Source organism: Empidonax traillii, unplaced genomic scaffold, assembly GCF_003031625.1.
Source record: "Empidonax traillii isolate 1590-97213 ecotype Southwest subspecies unplaced genomic scaffold, ASM303162v1 scaffold45:size3623477, whole genome shotgun sequence".
In the NCBI taxonomy this organism is placed as follows: domain Eukaryota; kingdom Metazoa; phylum Chordata; class Aves; order Passeriformes; family Tyrannidae; genus Empidonax; species Empidonax traillii.
Genome location: NW_020955238.1, coordinates 2,309,454 through 2,333,221, shown reverse-complemented (window position 1 = coordinate 2,333,221; position 23,768 = coordinate 2,309,454). Strand labels below are relative to the sequence as shown.

At 41.2% G+C, this 23,768-nt stretch overlaps 2 protein-coding genes across 10 annotated transcripts in view; one reads left to right on the top strand and one right to left on the bottom strand.

Moving 5' to 3' along the window:
- On the bottom strand, positions 1-23,606 carry AP4S1 (adaptor related protein complex 4 subunit sigma 1). 4 transcript variants are annotated; one of them, XM_027878769.1, is made up of 7 exons: positions 23,584-23,606; positions 17,055-17,202; positions 15,756-15,956; positions 14,292-14,378; positions 13,110-13,178; positions 10,018-10,041; positions 1-706 (listed from the first exon to the last, which is right to left on the bottom strand). In XM_027878769.1, the coding sequence occupies exons 3-7, from the start codon at positions 15,891-15,893 to the stop codon at positions 578-580; spliced, it is 447 nt and encodes a 148-aa protein (XP_027734570.1). In that variant the 5' UTR covers positions 15,894-15,956; positions 17,055-17,202; positions 23,584-23,606; the 3' UTR covers positions 1-577. The 4 variants fall into 4 exon arrangements, with proteins under 4 accessions (XP_027734570.1, XP_027734569.1, XP_027734573.1 ...); XM_027878768.1 differs by lacking the exon at positions 23,584-23,606 and adding an exon at positions 22,634-22,718; XM_027878772.1 differs by lacking the exon at positions 23,584-23,606 and adding an exon at positions 22,634-22,717 and having other exon boundaries at positions 10,030-10,041.
- Positions 22,738-23,768, top strand: part of STRN3 (striatin 3) — a 63,441-nt gene continuing 62,410 nt past the window's right edge. For all 6 annotated transcript variants that reach the window (XM_027878763.1, XM_027878764.1, XM_027878767.1 and 3 more), the window contains exon 1: positions 22,738-23,235. In XM_027878763.1, the coding sequence (XP_027734564.1) occupies positions 22,921-23,235 (315 nt within the window). In that variant the 5' untranslated portion in view covers positions 22,738-22,920. The remainder of the gene's footprint in view (positions 23,236-23,768) is intronic.

The following is a 23,768-nucleotide window of genomic DNA, read 5'->3' as shown; positions in this document are numbered from 1 at the left end:
AATTATCATTTATTAATGCTATAATATTTAAGTGCTAAATACTTCTAGTTACACCTTTCATGGTATGCAGAAATACTAAATACATCTGTACTTTCTTTTTGTATCCATGACTTGCATGGCAAAGGGAGAGAAGCCTGCTTTTTGATGAAAGATAATCTAGTTTAAAAGTGGTCATAGAAGTCTCAGAACTGAAAATAAATCAGGTTGGTGCTTAAGGGAAGGACTGAAACTCAGAATTTATATTTCTATATTTTCTGTCTTCTAGGTCTGCCATGATGCTGTGTAATTCCATGTTATACCTGGTTGGTAAGTTTCCATTTCTTCATCCTCAGTCTGTTTTAAAATCGTTGACCATTCTGGAAAGATTCTGCTGGGTCAGTAAAGCTACATCCAAATGCATCGGCATGTTTATTGCATCTTTCCCATTAGGAACACAGATTATAGGAGAAATGCAAAATATTTTCCAACTAATTTGAGTATTACGAGTCAGTCTTGCAACGCCAGAAAACTGTTGTCCATACATCGTTGAAGTTGTTGCCTTCTTTTTGAAAAATGCTTCAGTCAGTCTTGCATCTTCCTAGCTTTCTGCCACTTTGTCAAGCACAAGCAGAGGGGCGAGAATTCTGTTCCGGTTTGTTTCCACAATGCAACCGTTTAGCACCATTTCATCCAAAATTATGTGCACTCTGTCCAAATTGAACATGATCTAGGAACATTTCCAGTTAAGGATATTTTGAACAACGTGAAGATAATTCAGAAAAAATCTTAGGCACCTAAGTCTTTAATCAAAATTTACAAAAATAGGTATTTCCTAATTTATTCTAGTTTATTCTATGTTTATTTTAATAGAGCTAGGGAAACAGTTCAATGGACACTTTTTTCTGATCACAGGGCAGTCAGAAGTTTGTAGTAGAAAAGTTGAAGCCCCAGCAGTATCCTCTCCTGGAAGACAGTAGCAGTACTCGTACATAGTAGTAAAAGCAAACTAAACTTAAACTTAGATGTAGGTGGTAAATTTTACTGTTTGCCTGAGTACCATGTATTGTTTGGATATAAAATGTTATTCATGGATAACAGCCTTGAATGTGAAGATGCAAATATTCTGCATTCTTCCTAGAAAAGTAATGGCCAAATTCTTAAAAATTGGATTCTCAAATTTTCCTTACCCTAAGTTACTTAAAACTATTTGATCTGCTTGGAAATAGCTTAAGAGGAATATGCTGATATGTAAAGTTGAGTCATTGATCTAGCAATTAATCTCATAAAGAAGAGCAAAAGTAAATGAATGGTTCATCTTTTAAATACTTTCTAAAATACATTTATAATCTCTAATATTCACTTATAGGAAAATAATCCAAAGCAGTATGTATTTGCTCAGTTTGCTTCAGTAAATCACAGCTGTGATAGATGAAATTTGTCCATAACAATGTCTGCCTTTCCTTAACATTATCTAACAGCATCTGTCTCAAAACCCCCCTTGCTGACAGGCCGCACTCGGGTATTAAGTGGTGGGCATTCGTGATACATGAGTGCATTCGTGCAGACACGAGTGCTGGGTGCATCCACTGAACAACTGCAAAGGGTTACGTAGTGAAGAAAGACTCGTATGTTGCCATTTATCACCAGAACCCGAAATGGAAACGGGCACAGCAAAACAGCCTGCTGGGTGCATCTGTTGTGCCTCAGTGACACACACATACATATACAGAGGCGTGAATAACCCTCCATCTGCCTTGCTTGCCACCTGTTGCTGCTTTTTAAATGTGTTCTTTGCTGGGCTCAACAGATCCACTTTGCCTTCACTTTGCGACTTCTCATGCTTGGATGTGTCTGGAGTGACTGCTGCAGTGCAGCCAGCTAGACACTGTACAGTAACTTCTAAATACATCTCTCACACTTCTTGCCCAACTTTGACATGAGTCTCTTGAGTGCCTTCTCTGTCCGTCGTGCTATTTTTGACACTACGGATTGAACACAGGAAGACAGCCTGGTTTTGCTCTAGTCCTTGTATTTATATTAGTGGACTTCCCCGCTACTCAGTGGAGCTGCAAGAACCAGGTTTTTGAAGACATCAACATTTTCTTCTACCCAGTGTGATAAAATTAAGTCTCATTTTCTGAATATGACTCAGGCATTGAAGAAGATCTAGTGGATCTGACTTTAGTAGTCAGTTGTACTGCCCTGCCAAAGAGCAGGAACAGTGGGAGTACTGTCAACTGTGTATGACAACAGCTGAGGAGCCACATATTTCTATATATTTGTTCCTCCTAGGTGGTAAATGCAAGTGGTGGGGGTTTAAGACAACATCTTAAACCACCAGAGCTGTGATGGCACGAGCTCATGCAAGGGAACAGTCTTGGGCTGAAGTCAAGAAATGGATTTGTTAGGTAACACTGAACATCTCCATGCCTTGTTTTTTTAGCACCTGGCTTTGAGAAGGGAATTCCCTTAACCTGAATTAGGTGCCTTATTTTCCTCACAATGAGTGGTGACAGCCAGACCCATCAAACAAGTTACAGGTTCTAGACAACCAGAGCTGAAGCTACTACCTGGGAATGCAGAGAGGGGTTCTTTCTCTTGGATGCAGAAGCCCAAGTCATTACTTTAGGGGATGATGACTGGCTTGATCTCTTTTTAAATGTCACAGTAGAGATGCTGCCTGCCTGAAATCTACAGAGGACAGAGGCTGAGTCTGTCCTCAGCCTAGGGAATTCCAAACCCACCTTTCTTTGTGTGCAAGCTTAGCTGAGTTGGCAGCAGCTGCACCAGATTCCCTATGCTTAAGCTTCTCCTGTTATCTGTAAAGTTCTTAAGTATGACTGCCTGGCGTGGCAATGAGAGAAGATGAAGATTTTGTCCCCGTCTTGGGGATTGTTTCTGCTGCATACACTAAAGCAAGAAGAGGAGCACAGAGTATCTCAGCCTTGTGTGTGACCACCCTTCTAAGAGCTGAAAAGGAGAATTTGAACCTGTTCAGGCAGAATGGTCAAACTGATGAGATCACAGCTAGCAGGCTGTCACCCTTCTCTGCCATTTCAAATTCCTGTGAATGCTCTGAACTCGGTGCTACCACATATTTGTGCAGAAGAGGAATCAATTGTATTGCTGCTCCAGCAGAAGTGTTCTGCTTGACCAAGTGCACAGGATGTGTGGGTATGTGCAAGAGCAGCATTCAGGCCCTCAAATAACTTTTCTACTCATTACCGTTACCTGACAAACTAGAGTTGTCAACAGGATCTTGGGTATGCCCATGACTCATCAGATAGCATCTAAGTTGCTGACCTAAAATTAACCACCTAATTTAATTCTACGTTGTATTTTAAATACCAGGCTTCCTCCCGAGCCTGACCCTAGGCCTAAATTCCTTCGAAAAATCAGACTCGTGCTTTCAGTACTGAGGAGCAGTGCTGTCCCTACAGCTTCAACAGTCACTGTTTCTGTGATGCCAGAGGCAAAGGGGTAGCTTTACTTTGCTTGGCAGATTAAAGATTGAAGGCAAACTTCTTGCTATTATATACTTCTCAAGTAAGTCAGCCTTTACAGATGTATTTTAATCTGAGAGATACGGTTTCTTTATGCCAGTAACGTGAGAATTTGTAGGAAGACAGCTGTTCTGCTGCTTTGTGTTCACCTCTGGCACTGCTCTGCATTGGGCTAGAGGATCTGTTAAGGAAGTTAGACAACATTCATGTTTCAACAAGTGATATAGCAAACTCTTCCTCGCTTTTAATTTTTATACTCCATCACTGATTCACAGTGCCCCAGTTTCCATGGCAGAGTCCAGACCTTCCTCTTCCTTTGACAGTTCCAAGGATCTAAAAACCAGATGAGTGGACCAACCAGGATCAGTGATGATGCAGCAGCCTGCCACTCCCATCTTTTTTTTCTGCATCATCTTGTCTAAGAAAACATTTAAATCACGCTTAGCACTGCTTTCTACCCTGCTGTATTTCTAGAAGAGCCAATACTATGTCAAAGGAAAACACACCAATAAGAATCTTGCAGCTGTTCCACTCAAACCCAATGTGGTTCAGTGAGATGTAAATTCCCCTGCAGGGCCATTCCAGGTTCTTTCCAGGCAGGGCCTATTCCACTGCAGAAAAGTGGTATGATTTCTCTCCCTGTGTAATCTCGTCAGCTCACAGTCATCATTTCAGAACCAGTAATTTCATCTGCAGTTTGAATGGAGATACTAATACCATTCTGGAAAGATTTATCAACTTGATTTTGGAAGGTCCCAAAGTATTCTTCACCCTCTATCCTCAACCTAACATCCCAGCTTCCTTTCTCAGTTCTGTTCCCTTCATCATGCTGTTCTTGGCAAACAGTTGGATTGTACAGGGAGCAGCCTTGGCTCTTTTGCCCTTCTTGCAGTGTCACCTATGCTCTGTGGTTACATCTTGCCATACGCACACAGCTCAGTCATTCACATCTGAGTGCTCTGCCCAGGGAGAGATACCGATCTCTGATCCTCAGCAAGGCTTGCCCTCCCCACCTGTCACTTGTTTGGCAAGTGACCCCAAATTTCAGGGTTTAATGCCCTGAAGTCATAGATCCACACCCAGCCGAAGAGCAGCAAAGCAAACCAGTTTGAGCAGCTGGCAACAGGAAAAAGCTGTATTCGGTGTGTGCACTGCCGTGTGCTCCACCCAGAGCTGTCGTATAAGGTCCTGCTTCCAGTAAGAATCCTGGCTGCCCACAACAGAAGATTAAGGGACTTTCACTAGATCCATGCAGAGGCTAATAGGAGTTTTTAAACAAGTATGCAGAAGAAAACACGTGTTAATCCCTACATGTCAGCCTGGGCAAAAGTGAGCCCTCCCTGGCTCTTCCTTACAGATTTCTGGCAATGCTGCTGTGGGTGTGTACCAAGCAATGGAAGTAAATGGTACCTAAACAACTGCAATGTAACTAAACAACACGTTATGCTTGCTTTTGGTAACTTTATGAACTGCCCTTCTTAAAGACGTTAATGGTACTTTCTACTATCACAATTTTTATGACAAATACATACCAAGAGGAAGTAAATGTCACACAAGTATTTTGTCTCCTTCCCCAAAATATTATATAGACAGTTGAGCAGGAGAGAGAGGAAGGAAAGGAAGAAGGGACAAAAGCACGTTAGGACTTGAATGTGATAAATAACTTCTTAGTATAGAGGCATTTTAAGAGATCTCAGGATTTTTCAGGCAGGTAATTAAGGGTGTGTCCAAGCTTAACAGATGATGAAGTGCAGCCAACACCTTATGATCATGGAACAAACACACCCAGGAGCGCAAACAAAGGCTTTGTAGATTACAGCACAGGTATGTAGGGGGCAGATGGTCTGCTACCGAATATACAGCAAAAAACAAAACCTTGTTTTCTATCCTGGACACTCATCTTCAACTGGTGATTAGCTGGAGTTGCTTCTTTATTTAATCTAGAGTCACACATTCTGGTTAAACTTTGCTAATCTTCACTTTCAGTGACTCTTAGCCTATTTAATGGCAGGCACATTAAACACACTGAAACCCATGGAATACTTTCTGACCTTTTCCTCCTCAAATGACTAAGCTGATATTAAATAGGTGACAAAGGTGCCTTCAAGTTCTGTGAAATTCTCAAACTAAGCTAATTTTAACCTAATCCTTAAAAGTTCCCATTTTATCCAAATTATGTTACATACAGTAGCCACTATCACTTTTAAAATAAACTTCCTGTTGATCTGTACAAACTGAATAACATCCTTATAAATTCTCAGAATAAATTCATCATTCAATTTTCTCACTCCTTAAATACACTGTATTTTCAGTGTTATTCCACAGGGGACTGAAGAATAAAATTGATTCACGTGAAGGCATTCCCTGTACCCAAGTTCCTTATCTATCCTAGGAGCAGCAGCAGCAGCTAGTTGCAGTGGAATGTAATGGCTTTTTTGGATCAAGACAACATTCCTCAAATGCTTTTGTCCTAGAGCACCCTCCCCCCACCTTCCCACCAGGGAAGTATCTGTTTCTTCTGTAAGTTAATAATGTGACTCCAAGTATGCTTTGCTTCACCAGTTCAAGCAATAGAAAACTCTCCTTTTGTAATTTTAAAAATTGTCATACTTACCAGCATTTTGTTCTCTCTAAAGCTGCTGTGGTAACACTTGCGTTTTTATAGTCTCTTTTGTCATCATCATAGCAAGAACGTAGTTCCTACACCATCCAAGCTGCAGTTTTAGAGCTACAGAAAACCCCACCCACTTATTTTATACACAAAGTGAGGCTTATCCAGTGTTATTAACACATCAGGACACAACACCCCTAGGATAATTTCAGTACTTGTTCACTCAACTGGCCCAACACCACCACTTACTGATATTTTAAAAACAATTTGAACAACTTTAGAAATGTTATGCTATTCTAGCATAGGTACTCTTAAGTGTGCAACTGACTTTCCATATGAAAGTGGACATCATATAATGACTAAATGGTTTACAAATTCACACATGAAAACATCTGTAAAAAGCTGGCTATTCTGAAGTACTTAGCTGGACAGTAGCTAATCAGTGTTCATTTTTGCAGTATACATGAGGTAACTTCACAATTGCTCATGCATTGCTTAGCATCACACGTACATATCAATGTGATCTATGAATCCTGTTGGGCAGGATTCAGACTGGACCCAGTCCCTGCCTTGTGCTCCAGGCGCCCTTCCTGACAGCTGGCTCCAGATTCAGGCCATGATACAACCTACGCTGTGGGTGCCCTGGGTGAATTCAGGGGTGTGGATGTAAATGAAAGCTGGAGTCCTGCCACAGCTGGAGCTGCATTGCCAGGAATAGTGCGGTAATGCCCTGTGTCTAAGAAGGTGAAAGGATCAGTGCATGTGCTGCAAGCTTAGTGTGGGCTCCAGGGACATCTCAAAATTGTGTGATGGTCTCAGTCTTTAGATTTAACTGGGCTTTGCTCTGTCATGGAGTAATTATGGTCTCTTTTACAAGGGGTTTGATTTCATGTGATTTCCTACTATTTTTTTCATGTTAATAAACACTAGTGGCTTTACAGAATAGCCACTATCACTTTTAAAATAAACTTCCTATGGATCCGTACACAAAAATAACAGCAGAGTCAGGAAATTGTGATAGTCCCCTGCCAGATAGTCTGTAAACAAAGACTTTGTAAACTCTACTTCGTTTTCAGTGTTGCAGACCTTCAGACACAGTACTTTCTCCAAGAGCTATTTTGTATCCAAGCTAACTGTACTGAATATAGGAGTTCGTGTGAGACCATTGGCAAAGGCAATGGTTTAATCCCAGGTGGGGATTTTACCTTATATGTTATGAAAGGCAGATTGATGAATTATTGCTTGCACTGCAATAACAGCTAAGACACTTGTCCAGACTCTGTATTGTTTTTCTGGGTCCACTATTCAAGCTGTTGTCAAAAATAAATACAGTCCTGAACAACCCACTTCTTCGCAGCTACACCTCAGCTTTACATTTAATACTGAGAGTATCCCACTTCATTTCAACTATTTTAGGTACCCTTTCAACTTATGAAAAGCTTTTCTTCCTGAATGGGAAAATTACTTTGTACATATATAGAAGTAAAATGTTTCATTTTGAAATTGTTCCTGAAATGTGTATCATAGAAAAGTGCATCTCTAAATGGTAAAATTACATACATCATTCATATGTCATCCATATGAAGGAGAGAAATAGCAGATATGAGTTTTTCCAGTATTTTTTCCATTATGATCAAGTAAGTTAGTAATGCACACTCCTATTTTCCAAATATTTATATTTACACCATCATGCAGATGAGACCCTTAGATAAATTTCTACGGGAATCATTCACACCCCGTATTGTACCCATTGCAAACATTAGTGTTGGCATATAAAGCAACAGCTTCTCCAAAAAGAGCAGAGTAAGGACAGGATGTCATCCAGAGGGACCCGGACAAGCTGAAGAAGTGGGCCCCACCTGGAGTACTGCCTACAGTTCCGGGGTTCCCAGCACAGAAAGGACGTAGACCTGTTGGAGCAAGTCCAGAGCAGGGCCACCAAGATGGTCAGAGGGATGGAGCACCTCTCCTATGAGGAAAGCCTGAGTGAATTGGGACTGTTCAGCCTGGAAGAAAGACAGTTTAGGGAATGACCTAACTGGGGCCTCCCAGTAGCTGAAGGGAACATACAAGAAAGATGGTGAGGAACTTTTTAGAAGAGCATGTGGTGATAGGACAAGGGGGAATGGCTTCAAACTGAAAGAGAATAGGCTTGGGTTAGATATTATGAAGAAATTCTTTACTGTGAGGGGGGTGAGGCACTGGCCCAGGTTGCCCAGAGAAGCTGTGGATGCCCCGTCACTGGGAGTGTTCAAGAAAAGGTTGGATGGGGCTCTGAGCAACCTGGACTAGTGAAAGGTGTTCCTTCCCATGGCAGAGGGGATGGAACTACATGATCTTGAAGGTCCCCTCCAACCCAAACCATTCCATGTTTCCATGATATGCAGCAGCCTTTCTCAGAAATTAAACGGGCTACTGATGATAGTTCAAAGCATAGAACTTCAGGAAATTCTTCTCAGTAGGAAATCAATGACCAGAGGCAAACAGAATTAAGAATCATCAGTACACCAAACAATCTAAGATAATTAGACACTTGCAGTCTTAAATACACCATATGGAAACATAGGGGATTCTTTTTATGTGTAATTACTGAATAGGTCAGGTTAGTCACTAATTCAGCAAAGCTCATATACAAGTACACATAGTTCTAATCCTAAACTGTAATATCTGAATACAAAAAATGTAGTTTTACAATCACTCAAAGATTTTAAGAGTCTCTTCATGCTGAAATGTCATTATTACTCTTTTATAATATCAGTGAATTTAAGAGTTTTATACTAATACCACAGCATTTTGTAAATTTCAGGAAGGAAATACAGACTATATATATATATATATATATATATATATATATATGGTCAATAAATGAGACAGAGTTCCAGCAAGTAGCAAGCATTAAAATATTTACAAAAGGAAATTAATTATTTCCCCTTGGTTTGTTTTTTCCCTTTTTAGTAAAAAAGGAAGAATAATTCCAAGAAAAATTACAGAATTTTCTATCTATCTTTTCATAAGTTGTAGTTCTTAAATAAGATAAATAAATGAAATTACATGACAGTACTACATTCCATGGATGGCAACTGTATTTCAGGTGTATAATTGAAACTCTTTGTACTAGATCTGCATTTCACCAACAGCAAACATAAGTGTAAGAATTGTTGGAGTTGAGTGAGCAGGCACTGGGATTGGAAGAACTGAGAATGAAGACTGTTTGTGCTACATTATCCTCGTTTGATTTTCTTCCAATCCAGAATTGTGTTTTATTTACTTTGTGTTTAATTATTCAGGACTGTATTTTAGTATTTGTTTGTATTTGGGTTAAGTTTTAAATCATATTTTAATTAATCATGCACATGAAAATACAGCTTTGAAAGGGGACGGGTGGAAAAAGAAAACGGTTACTGTGGCAACACCTGGTTTCCTAAATTTTCTCCTCCATAGATACAGAAAGTAAAACTCAACTCTTGCTTTAATGAAGCAAAATCAAAGTGCAAACATAATCTTACAATGCTGCTACTGCTATTTGGCTCAAGACACAGCTGTAACACTCAGTTATTATTGCAGGCATTTCAATATCTATTTTACTGCAAACTTAAAAGAAAAAAAGTGAAACCCTGAAGTAATAATTATTTAAGCCTGAAGGTTCCCCTACGAATATAACCTTTTCGTGTACTTAGTTCTCTCGGAACAAGCTCTCCCTGTCTTACTTTAAATGCAATCAGGCTTATCTTAATGATAGAGGATTTAAATAGGTGACATTGTGAACATCAGTCATGCTTTCAGAAGGGTGCCAAAATGGTGCTACTTACTTTAAGTGCAAACTTGGTTAAACCTCTGCATTGTCTTGACTGACAGTCAGTGCTATGAAGACAGTATGAACTGTATCATACACCAAAAAGTGATATACAAACGGATTTCTGATACTGAAAAGGATACATCTAATTCACTCTGCAAGGGAAAGAGATAGACAGTCATTAGTTACAGTTGGATGTCTCAGATAAAATGATCTCTCATCTCGTAATCATTAAACATTACACATCCCCTTAAAGGATAAAGAAAGTCTTCAAAATAACTATAGAAAATTTTAGGGCAATTCAGATTTCTGGTCTGGACTGGACAATTACATGCTCTTTCCTGCAACACTGCTTTGCCTTACATGTGTTACCTGCCTGTGTAATCAAAGCTAATGTTTTACATAGAAAAACCACTGAGGTCACCCACAAGTAACAATCTGAATATAGGCAGTGCCATCTGAGTGCGTGGGTGGAAAACCAGCAGCTCTAATCATGGCAGCTCCAGCCTTATATTCTCTCTTCCTCTTTTTGCAAACCAGGATGTTAATGCCAAGTTCACACAGTTAAAAATGTTGCTGCAGATCATTTCAACAGCAAAATCTAGGCATGGTATATACCTATGACTGTGGTAGTAGTGGCTACATATATTAGGAAAGGGAAGGCAACTCCAAGCTTTGGACCCTTAGCACTAAGTATTCTCCAGCCCCAGCAACACAATTTTTCATACAGTCATCATTTCCCTTCTGTTTTTGTCCTGGATTTACCCCAAGTAGTATTATTCATTTACCAAAATATCTGAGTTAGAAGCCCTTGTGGTCTCTCTGCAGTCAGCAGAAGAGATGTAGATCTTCAACAGTCGGCACACTTGAGGCATGACTCACTTTCTCGACATACTCATAGATCTCCACAGCCAGTAATGGGAGCTTAGGATGACCAAACTGCTAACTTAGGTGCCTCAGTTAAAGGTCTAAACTTAGAAACAATTAATCACAACCTTAGCAGTTAAGATTTTGCACAGTAGGGTGAAGGTTCCCCAGTTTCTGCTAAGAGAGGGAATCTTTATCTGCTACCAAGGGCATTTTGTTTGCTAACATGGTTTTTATTCATGGTCTAACCCTGGTTTTAAAGCACAGTAACACTGGTAAAGTTTTTCTGGTAAAATTGATATTACTTCTGTGGTCTCAAGATGCTCTAAACTGGACTAGTTCTAGCCTACAGGCCTCTGCTGCATGACTGTGCCATTCTTCAATCAGAACTCTTTAATGCATCACAAAAATTGTATTTTAAGAGCCTGACCAGTTTAAGTTTCCTAAGCATTAAAAAGCAGTTGAAGACATTGGAATTCTGAACAATGTGCAGAGTTTTCTGTGGGTAGCCATATACAAGAGAAGGGGACTCAGAATTACATCTCACAAACAAATCTGAAAGCTTTTCCCCTGATTCCATTAATGTTTGTTCTCATATCTGAATTCAAGCTCTTTAAACTCCATTAGATAAAAATAGAGTATGTGAGAATGTTTAAAGCTCACAAGCCTAAAAATAATAGATGACAAAATGTCCTTCTAGAGTAAGACAGATGTTCCTTCCTTTCCCAGAGTTCTCTCCCTGTTGTCATCATCATAATTTGGGATTCTGCTAAAATTCTGCAAATCTTAAACATTAATCCGTAATAGTACAGATTTATACTTGCTCTGTGGTTACTGCCAGTAACCCCAGCTAGAATTATAGCCCTCATTTTCAGTGCTCTGCCATTTATCATGTTATATGCTACTAAAAATAGAACCATTGAATGGCATGAGATTTCTTTAACCACTCCCTTTTTAGGTTCCTCTAGTCTCAGATATGAAATGCTACGGAAAATATAAAAAAACCCTGTGGTATGATGAACTAGCAAATTTCTAACAACTATCAGTGGTTGGGTTATATGTGTGGTCAAGGAATTATATATGCTAGATTTATACGTTTAAGAACTGCATCTGTTTTCATTCTGCTTTAATTGAAGAAAATAAAACTTGAGAAGTGGTTGGCAACTATTAGTTCAATTAGATAATCTTGACTAAATTTTTTGTGCATTCCTGTCCTGCGAGGATCAAATTCCACTCCTGGTTATCACTGCTTAGGTTGGGACTGCAATCAGCAATTTTAAGAGAGAAATTCTGAACTCAGTGCAGTCAGAAAGTGATACACTTAGTACCAGCAGTTTCAGTGGGCTGGTGCGGCGTCAGTGGAGATAACAGCCTCAAACATTTCCCAGGCGTCTAAATCGTGAAGGGTGCAGATGACTTTTTCAAGCACGTCCTTGAAATCACAAAGGGAGCTCTGCCATGCCCACTGTGGTACCAGGACTAAGAAACCAGTTACAGACCCTGCATACTGATCTCTTGATTGTACAGTCACCAATGCAATACCCTCAAGTACATGGACTGCAGAGGAAACTACGCTGTCCTCTTTTCTGAGAGGGATATCCAAGACATTTCAGTATAGGTTAATTGAATTTTTTTTTGTAACAAGGTTATTAAAAACCGTATGTTAAACAGCACATGTTCTAACCAGGATTATAATGCTGTATTTTGAAAACTTGTAAAAACAATCAAGCAAAAAAATCTCCCACCAAAAGGAACAGTGTCATTTTCACTGGAGCCATGTCTGATGTTGAATCCTTAACAAAACTACTATCTCTATAATAGCTGTTTTATCAGATATCCATTGTTGCATCACAACAATATAAGGACTACAAGTACAAACTGGTTTTTGGGTTTCTTTTGCTCCATCCCTCTGATCTTGTTCAGTAAGATGATGTCAGTTCCCTGCTTAATGTTTACACCATCTTAATCATGAATGAAGTTCATTTGGGGAATGCAATGCTAAGAACTGCATAAAAGAACTGCAAAGAAAAAACTCTTTATTTCTTTAAAACATATAAAATGCCCATGGCTAAAATATTGGTACATGACCCAAAGAAACTTCATAGCACACAAAAACATGCTTTTCTAACAGAAGCATTTCTGGAATTCCTTGTCTGATGATTTATAACCCACATATACTTTTACTTCTCTGAAAAATTACTTATCCCCCCCATGATAATATTTATACTAATGTATTCAAAATTCTAAATTAATATTAAATAATTATATTCTCCTTTGATTTATCCCCTAAATGACACATTCACTAAAGCTTTGAAAGAGAAAAAATGTTTCATAATAGATTTAGTGTCTCACTCACCACTCTGCTGAAGTATTTGTCCAAAACTTCCACAAAATTATGAATTAGTTCATATACTGCCATCTCATTCTGAAATTAAAAACAACTGTATATTAAATGAATATCTAGAAAATCCAATAGCATTCTTTGTGTTAATTCAATTTGTGGTGAATGAGAAGCAATTCAATAACATAAGACAACCTACACTCGAGTGCAGAAGCTCAGGCCACCACAGCAGGAGGCAGTGTCATTACCCAGCAGAGGTGCCAAGAGCTGGGCAGTGCTTGGGGCAGAAGCTTCAGGCCAGCCACACAAGGAAGCCCTGCAGTACCCAGTGGGTCTGTCTCTCCCAGAACGCTGCTGTCCCACTGCATCCTTTGTTCCACCATCAGCCAGGTCAGATACATGGACAGATATACCTACCTAGGTTATGCTGAAGTCACACCAGCCAGCTGTAGCACAGAGCCAGGCTATGCTGGGTGATTTCTGTAGCAAAGCCAAATTAATTTGCCCCAAATTGCATGCCATAATAACCCTGACTTGAAGACACTGTGGTAATCAGTAGCTACCTTCCACACCATCCTGTTAAGGTCTCAATAGTAAGCTTTGAATAATTTGTGAGAACTGGGAATCAATGTAAACACTAAAGTCTCACAGGCACAACTGAACAAATGAAATAACAGCACTTGTCAACTTTCAGACACCCTTTTTTTTTTTTCCCCTTTAAAAAAAGAAAATAAATTGCATCTTTCTAGCTGAATAGTACGGGAATTTTTTCTTTGGCCAAGGAGTTAAAAACAGTAGGGAGTCACCACAGATGAGACAGCTGACTTGGCTGTAAAGCTAACATTTCTTGAGAAACTCCACCCCACATAAACTTGTGTCTAATCAAACATAAATTTGGAAAACAAAATCAGTACAAGGCTCAGGAAGACTACATCATGATAACAGTTAAGCCTACTGGTAAAGACTGAAGTCATATACTCCATTTGCTTTTATCTCTCTTTTTATTTCACAGAAATAAAAATGGGGGGGTATTTTTGTTTCTTTGTTTGGGATAGGTTGTTTGGTTTTTTGTTTTTGCAATGACTCCTTGAAATTCTGTAACTGCTATTGAAAAATTCTGTACTGGAAGAAGACTTGAGCTCTTGCCTGTGATAATCACTATAAGCTTTCCCTGCAAGAGGGTATATCATTCCTTACCTCTGTCTGGTCGATGCCAACAACTACGAAAAGGGCTGCATACTGTCGGTACACCAGCTTGAAGTCCTTATACTCAATGAAAGAGCACTAGGCAGAGGCAGAACAAGTCAACTATAGCAGCTGTCCTTAAGGCACACAACAGCATAGAGCACAGTGGTCAAAGAGACTAAGCTTTCAGGTTTGTAAGATCCACAAAGAATCATGGATTTCCCAAGATCCATCAAACAATTCTGACTTGAAAGAAATTTAGCAGGATAACTATTACACAACACTTTTCAGCTACTGGCAGAAAACATGCCACCACTTTTTAAACAGAAAAACTGGGACATACATAACTGAAGTGACTTATTATAAGGCACCCAATATTCCCCTAACTTTTCATTTGCAAGCCCTTCCAAAAAGAGCCCTGAAGGTAATTTTCCTATTTTAAAAATTATCAAAATGTTAAAGCAAAAATTAAGAATTTAAGACTTTCTGACTCAGGGGGAACTGCCATGTGTTTCCCGTAGGACGGGAGCCAGGAGATGGCGCCATTTCACGCCGCTTTAGGACACGCCGCCGCCTTTTTTCAGTGTCATTGCGCTCGGTCCCCGAAATGGCAGCGGCAGCGCCCTCCGCTCCTGCGCTGGAGCTTGCGGTCGGAAATGCCCTTGCAAGAGCAGTAGGAGGAGCAGGTTAATTTCTTTAGCCACTGTCAAGTCTGCGGACTAAGGTAATTTATAAGAACTGCTATTTTTTCTGAGGTTTGCTAGAGTGAAGTATGTGAGGACGACTGCGCAAGAACATACATAATTAATTAAAAATAAAGACTTCAGAATACAAATCAAAATACTCCATTCACAGTCCAAGTCACATATTTCTCCTCTAATTCAAGTCAATGTGCAAGTTTGGTGCTTTTTAAGTGAGTCGTGAAAATCCCAATTTTCATCTAAGAAATGTTACAACTTCTGAGTTTTCTTTCTTGCAGAAAGTGTGAACACTTTTTTTGGATAAAAAAGTCTAATACTGAGGCCTAAAAATGTGTGTTTCCAAATGCTCCTGTGCTTTAGGTAGTGTTTTCATAATTTGGAATCCTCTATCTGAAATTCTTTGTTTAAACTCGGAGCTGTGAGTAATCTCCCTACTACATTCTGGCAAAGCAGCAGTAATATCTCTTTATCCATCTCTACTAGACAAGCAATAAAACAATAAAATTATTTTTGTCTGGATTTCTGAGTTTCTTCAAACAAGAGGAATCATCACAAAAGTGATACACAAAACTCCAAAATCTTTGTAAGCCTCAGAAAAACATATTTATTCAATGCAGAATAACAGTTCAACTCACTAAACCAAAAATCTAGAAACTAAATCTTTTTCTTTATGGGTACAAAAGAAATAATGACCTGCAATGGAAACTGATAGGTTTTCAGAATTATTATTATGAACGATGTGAGATGTAGATAAAATAAAAATGGCAAAACTTACCTGATCTTTTGAACGGGAGAGACAGTTTTTGATCACTTCAGCTTCCAGCACTGTCCGTTTATTAATTTCTACATGCTCATAATACCTAGAAAGTCTTGTTTGACCTTGCTTGTTAACCATAAGAAAAAATTTTATCATTTCTTTTTTGTTGATTTCAGTGGTAGATTTGAATATTGAGTGCAGGAATCGAGAAAAGTATTTCTGTTGGGGGGAAAAAAAAGACTAGTAATACATAGGAGTCAAGACTTCCTACAAGTTAGCCAGCCCAGATCTGCATATATTTATGACTGAATTTATTGCCAAAACATAGAATATTGGAAAAAAACTCTAATCTTTTGCATGCATCCCATGAGTAAAACTCCATTTTTTTCCCCCACACAACTAATCACAAAGTATCTAATAAATAACAGCTTTCACATTTTCAGGCAAATTAATTTCTTTGTAGGATTTGGGCAATTGGAGGAGTAAACAGTTACTTCTTCATAACCATAAATCTACTCACCATTTTGTTCCTGCATACTGACTGGTTGGAAAACATTATCAGTTTATCCAATGCCAAACCAGAAGGTTAACAAAGCTCCTAAGAGCAAAGTGGCCTCTGAGCACTATTTTTCCCCGGACTTGTATTTAACAATTGCATTCATACCATCGTCATATCATATTGAAGGGAGAGACAACAAAGGGAAATGTGTGGGCCACAGCACACGACCATCCTTGCAGAATGAGAGACTCCTAAATATTTGGGTATCTGCAGTATCAGCACACATCTTAAGCTGGACCAGGAGCCATTGAAATAGGTTTTTTCCTGTCTAATTTCCCACACTGATGCAAAAGGTAAATTCTGCACTTAATGAAAGCTAAGTGTGGGTCTTTGATAGTTAATTATTTAAAAGAGCTTCATATCAATCTAAATAAATATTAATCCACACACCACCACTGAAATACAGTTGTAGAAAGCAAATATACTCCATGCAAGATACAATGAAAAGGGTATTAAAAAGAGCACAACACATATCAGAATTTCCTTGCTAAACAACTGACATCTTTCATGTTTTGGATAGCATGTAAAAAAGGATGTAAAAAAGGATAAACTGCAGATGTAATTTTCCTCAGTGTACTGTGGTTTACTCCATATACAAGGAAGTTTAGATTTCTATATGTAGTTTCAAACATATTTTTACTAATTTGACTTGGTACTAAGAATTCATTTCTTAGTTAAGTGACACATGCTTAGTACAGGATGAATCCTCAGAACAAGAGAATCTGTTTAAAATCGTGACAGTCTCAGAGCATTCTCACCTCCACCAGGCACGTGAAGTCTCTTCAGGAACTCACTTTTGCTGAGCCACTCCAACAGAAGAGTCATGGAGGCTGGTCAGTGCTGCTGCAGTGGTGCACACAGCTTGTCCACTGCACCAAGGGCTTCTGAATCAGCACAAGTTGGTCTCTGAGAAAGAATGAACCACATAATTAAGACAAAAAAGGCTCACGTGGAAATGTATAATGGGATCTTCACTGCTGGATGGCAGGTAGGCTGACATGTATGGATAAATGGCAGAGTACCATCTATACAATGTTTACTGTGTTTAATATGTGGCTCTTTTTTCCCCCCATGTTCTATTTTGTATTGCTGGTTGAAGTTAGAGTTGCAATGTCTTTGTATTTTGAAGCATAAAGGTGAAACAGTGAGTTGATGTAGTCATTTTTTGGTACAAACCTTCCAAGAACTAAGGATGAGTGACTCCTCCCAGCTCTGAATGAGCCCCTCTACCAAGGGCCAACCTCATGACAGAAGGAACCTGAAGCTTTAAAGCTACTTAAGAAAGGCTGTGGCATGAAACAGAAACAATTGGAGAAATACTGCCCATTGTCTTAATCAAGCTTAAAAATAGGAGACCAAAAGCACCTTGTTCCTACCCAACTGCAAAGCATGTCTGTCCATACTAAACAGATAATGACAGTGACATAGAAAGCCTTTCTTTTTCCATCTTAGTTTTACACTTCATCTTTGTGTTTGGCACTGCTGAAGCATGAACAAGTTGTCTATTTTGAACAAGTTGTTTCCAAACTATTTTAATAGTTTAGTCATAAATTGTACCAAGGACCCTAAGTCCTGCTTTCACAAATCAGCAAGTTGCAAAAATCCACCCTAGAGAAGTAACATAAGGCTTAACATGTCATATTTGTGGATATTCAAGTGGGACTTGAGAACAGGAGGAGAATAAACTATCCCAGGACACTGACAGAGCTGTGGTACTTTGAGTTACTGTTAAGCAATATGTGACAGAAAAACATGCACAAATTGATACATATGATCTTATTGCAGAATTGGACCCTAATCCTAATTATTCCTTTATTAACCTAATCTTTGTACATGGTTAATCCCTTTCTGATGTTCTGACTATTTTATCTGCATGTATTCCTATGAATGGCCTGGACTGTTTTACATATGAATATACTTTAGACCAGATTATTTTTTTAATCCACGCAAATGCTCTTACCCAGAATAGATTAAAAAAAAAAAAGTTGTAACAGAGGTAGAACCACAGTTGCACTCAAATGTGTTACCTGCAAATCATGAGACAATTATTTTTCTTAAGATTGGAACAGGTGATTAACATCTGTAGTAAAGAGATCCACTAGTATCACGAGTAATTTCTGTATTTGCCCATCAGCCCCAAAGATAGCTTTCAAAATTTCAACCAGAAATTTTGTTCAGATAAATGGCAGCACAAGCACACAGTTCTGTGCAGAAACACTGGATTAAATTAACATGTTCAAATAATAATTTCTTTTAAAAATTACGAAAGCATGCAAGCACAGCTGTGGAATCTGACTTTGAGAAAAATGCCAGTGTTAAAAATATCTTAAGGGTGTTTTAAATTTCCTTTAGAACTAATTCTGAAAAAAATCGCTTGTAGAAATAAAAACATTTGCTTGCACATTTAGGCAAAAAAGAAGAAAATTACTGAGCCTTGTTTCTAGCAAACAAAGATTATTCTTTCTCTTTTCATCTTGGCTTTTACATACAACATTTTGAATTGAGGTTTGCATATACAGAATCCACAGAATCACAGAATATTCCGAGTTGGAAGGGACCCACAAGGATCACTGAGCTCAAATCCTAAGTGAATGGCCCATACAGGGATCAAACCCACAACCTTGGTGTTATTAGTATCATATCAACTGAGCTAATCTCAGTTATATAAGATGTAAAGAAACCTGTGAAGTAAAATAAACAAGCAAAAGCCTATCTGTGTATGTTGATGGGTGGAGAAACCCCCATTCCTTCCAGTTCTATGTATTTGAGAAGCTACTTTTATGATCAATAACCAGTATTCCACTTACAAAGGCAGCTCCATTTCTTCTGATACAACTCTTACGTGCTTTCCTGTGCATTCTCACGCACATGCCTGTGTGTATCAATGCACATACACATGAATTACAATGCTTTTATGAATGCAGAATCCAATGGTTCAAGGGAATTGGTGACAAGATGCAAGCCTTTCATATCTCTGCCATTATTTTGCTCATTTTAGTAATGAAAAGACATTAGTATCTGAAGGCTGTTTGTCAGAACTGAATAGGCTGTCTCATTCCAGGTCACTGGACAACTATCTGCATCACAAATGCGCTTAGGAACCGAAGACTGGAAGAGACTATTGGGATCCTGATGGACTGTCAAGTCCAACTCTCCCCATCACAGTCAACCATGCATTAGAAATTTTATTCAGAATAGCCCATGGTATATGCTTCCTGCATATCGTGCGTACCCAATCTACAAAACAACTGCAAAACTCTGTCTCTGAATGAAGACTCCCTAGAAACAAGGGAGAAGGTATCATTTGGGGAAGATGTAAAAAGTCATGAAATTGCAAACTTTCCTTCAAAAGAAATTACCTTCTGGAGTGACTGAACAGAACCCTTACAAAGTATTTCCTCTGTAAGGATAATTTGGCATGTGCACAGAGGACATACAGCTTAACTACTGTGATTTAAATATGCACTATTACAGTGTGTTAGATCTCACCCTCATTAAAGTATCTCTTGCAGATAAATATCTATGAGAAAACTCATATGGTGATTGGCTTGTGTGACTCACACTGCTTCAGGATCTGCTTCCAGAACATGTCAGCTCTAAAGACTGCTTAAAGACTGCTTAACCGCATAAGACACCTCAAAGTAAGCTGTCCCTGTTTGAGTCACACCCCTAAATGATGTCTTTTCAGATACTGGCTGAGACCTCTCAGAGAGACAAAGCCTGCAATACCTGTTCTGTGGATAAAAAGATCTTAAGTCTTCAGCGAGACCAACCCAGCTGATTCCCATGCAGTAATATAAGACGTATTTTAAACATATTTTTAATTACTGCTCCAGTATAGATGGAAGCACTCAGTTTAGTTTGTCAATAATTTCACCAACATTTATGCATACTCTGACACATAAATTATAAAAAAGAAACACAATCTAAGTTTGAGTTGTACTTGCAGTACAGCTGTAATTCAAATTAGTCATGTGTCTATCAAGCTAAAACCACTCCAGTCAACGTGTACAGATTTAGAAGCATTTTAGTTATTGCACTCTAAGAATGGTTTGCAATATTCTAGGGCTCTCAGCTAGAATGTAAATAAGGGATCAAACCTCAAAAAGAAGAAGTGCATGACTACATATTTACAGAACTGCTTTACCAAGAATTAAAAATAAATGTTAGATAGAACTATACGCAAACAATTTACTGCACTGTCTACCTCTGAACAAGTTGATTTTCTGGATGCAGAGATCTAATGACACTTTACATGCATACTAAATGTAGAATCATAGAATATTCTGAGTTGGAAGGGACCAACAGGGACCCACAGGGATCATCAAGTCCAGCTCCTGGCCCTGCACAGGACCATCCCCAAGAGTCATACCACGTGCCTGAGAGTATCATTGAAATGCTTCTTGAATTCTGTCAGGCTTGATGCTGTGACCACTTCCCTGGGAGCCTGTTCCAGTGCCCAACCACTCTCTGGGGTAACAACTTTTTTCTATATCCAACCTAAACCTCCCCTGACACAACTTCTGGCCGTTCCCTTGGGTCCTGTCACTGGTCACCACAGAGAAGAGATCAGTGCCTGCCCCTCCTTTTCCCCCCATGAGGAAGTTGCAGAGTGGGATGAGATCCTCCCTCGGTCTCCTCTTTTCCAGGCTGAACAAGCCAAATGACCTCATATAGCTGCCTCAGCAGGCCCTTCACCAAATGCAGAACAAGTAAAACATAAATGGAATTAAAACATTATTGAAAATTTAAAAATGGCTAAATAGGAGAGGCAAGAGGCAAAAGCAGGTGTAGCACAGGAACACATATTTGTGATATATATGTTTATTGAGCTTCCTGGCTATAAATTTATTGTACAAAAACATGCAGCAAATGAAGACCACTCCCATAATCAGAATTTTTGGTCTTCCTACTTTTGTTCTGTGGACAGGGCTTTAACAAATGTCATATGAAACATTATTTATCTGTAGAAGTAATCTTTGTATTCTAGAGCTTGTTACTGTGCACATTCTTCCAAGGATGAAACAAGCATGACTGTGCAAGTTTAAAATAAAACACTGTGTTGAACTTCAGGATCAGGGATTTTACAAAAGCAACCTTATTAGCCTAGGGAAGTCAAGGGAGGAAGCAAAGAGTAAAAAAGTTTTCCTTTGCTGTTGAGTTGTCAAAATGCTGGCCGAATATAGTAATGGAATCAAACTGCAGTAACTCCCACATACTCAGGAATGAGGAATGTCCCATACAATTTGAGCTAAACAAAAGGTTACAGTAGTTATGAGCTAAGTCATAATTTTTAAGAATGATTAGGTACTGTAGTAGACAAAAGAAATAAGCTGAGGTGGAAAGGAGTCGGATTTAGATTGCCTAATCCATATGGAATCAGGAAGACTGTACAATGACATTTTAGTAGGAAATGATTTAATGGAGAAGAAAGGAAGGACTGGATGAACTAACTGAAATATCAGTACACACCTGAGGAGAAATTAGTAAACAAAGGAAACACCAGTACTGAGACAAGGAGTATTTTTTTTCAGTAATTAACAGAATTCCAGCTCTATCAAGAATGGGCCTTGTTTAGGAAACCATCCATTTTTTTACTTAATGAGCAGAGCATGCAAATACTTTGAAGAGAGGCAAAACCGAAGGGCTACCTTAACTTACAATGGGTGACCTATGGATCATTTCAAATAGGATGTGACAATAATTTGTAAATACTGCATTTCAGAGTAGGATTATGCAATTGAGGTAATTTCACCATATCCAAAATACAGCATCAAGCACTGCATTGCTATCACTGACAAAACTGAGCCAGACAAAACAGACCAGTAATTACTTGCAAAACCTTCGTCACGTGGAAAAGACTTTTGAATAGCAAATATGGTGCACTCTTCCTTCCCATCCAGGGTGGAATACATTACACACAACACGACTGAGGTATCACCAAGATGATCCTCTGGTCAGTAACCAGCTTCCTGAAACACACCGTTAATTCAATAAATCTATTCTAAAACCACCTCTTTGCAGAGCAAACTCAACGCACCATTAAACAGCGCCGAGTCTCAAAAACTTTTAAGTTTTTGACCTAAAGCTGGCTGCGCGCCGCTTCGGGACCCAGGCCCCGGCCCAGCCGCACTGCCGCCGACTCTTCCGAGGCCGTTCGGCGCTCCCGAGGCGCGGAGAGAACTGATCCCCGCCGCCGCTCCCCTCTGGCACCCGGGGCGGGCGGGACCCACCAGTCCCGGCACCGACCGACGGGCGAGGCGACCCCGCGGCGGGAAGGCGCTCCCGCTGCCGGGCCCGGCCCCGGCCCGGCCCGCTCCCCCAGCCCGGCGCTCACCTCGCTCCGCGCAGGCGCCCCGGCCGCGGGAGGCGGTGGCGGGGCCGGGCCGCGCTTCCCGGCAGGCGCCGCTCTCTGCCCGCCCGGCGGGGGGAGGAGGGAGGGCCGCGGGGCTGTAATGGCGGCTGGCGGCGGCTCCGCGCTGCGCTGACACCCGCACCCGCTCGGCGCTGCCCCCCCGCCCGGCCCGCCCCCTCCTCCCCGCCCCAGCCAGCGCCGCTCGCCCCCTCCCCGGCCCCTGCTCCCGGCCCCCGCCGCGGGACGAGGAGGAGGGCTCCCCGCAGACAATGGACGAGCACCCTGGAGCCGGAGGAGGCGGTGGGATGGCGGCCGCCCCGAGACCGCAGCAGCCGCCGCTGCAGGCGGGAGGCAACATGAACCTGCAGTCGGGTGGGGGCTGCGTGGGGGCCGGAGCCGGAGGAGGGCAACAGCCGCAGCCCCAGGGCCCCGCGGCCCCAGCAGGGCAGGAGGCGGCGGGCCCCGCCGAGCTGTCCCGGCCCCAGCACTACACCATCCCGGGGATCCTGCACTACATCCAGCACGAGTGGGCTCGCTTCGAGATGGAGAGGGCGCACTGGGAGGTGGAGCGGGCCGAGCTCCAGGTACGGGGAGCGCGGGCGGGCTGGGACAGGCCCGCGGGGCTACGGGGGCCGGGCCTCGCGCGGGGTGCGGGGGCAGCGCTGCCCAGGCCGGCCGGGCCTGCGGGGCCCTCGGGGCCGGGCCGGTGGTCGTGGCCAGGGGACGGTTCCCGGGCGAGGTCCGGCGGGCGGTGCCGGCGGAGGCCCGGGCCGGGCTTCCTCCCCGGGGCAGCCATTTTGGTTTGTAGCATGGCGCCCGCCCGCTCCGGAGCGGCCCCGGCCCCGCAGGCCGCTCGCCCGCACCCGCCGTGCGGGGCCCGCGGCGCGGCCCGGGAGGGGCGGGCGGACGCTGTCGCGGCAAGGGGCTGTGACCCTCCTCACTCTCCTCGCCAGCGGGGCGAGCTGGGCTGAGCCGTGACAGCTGCGATGGGCTCCTGCAGCACAATGACTCCGGGGCTCCCCAGCCCTGCGCGGGTCGCGGACAGCAAGAGCCGCCGGGCCTGCGAGCGAGGGCTGGCGTCTCCCTGGAGCTCAGCCAGCGGCTGCTGTGGAGGGAA

Excerpts from the sequence above, each read along its gene's own strand:
- AP4S1 (XM_027878769.1), bottom strand. The coding sequence starts at position 15,893 with ATGATAAAATTTTTTCTTATGGTTAACAAGCAAGGTCAAACAAGACTT. Across the intron at positions 13,179-14,291 it reads TTGGCATCGACCAGACAGAG|AATGAGATGGCAGTATATGA; the intron begins GTAAGGAATGAT and ends TTTTAATTTCAG. Across the intron at positions 707-10,017 it reads AATTAGATGTATCCTTTTCA|ATCATGTTCAATTTGGACAG; the intron begins GTATCAGAAATC and ends AAATGTTCCTAG.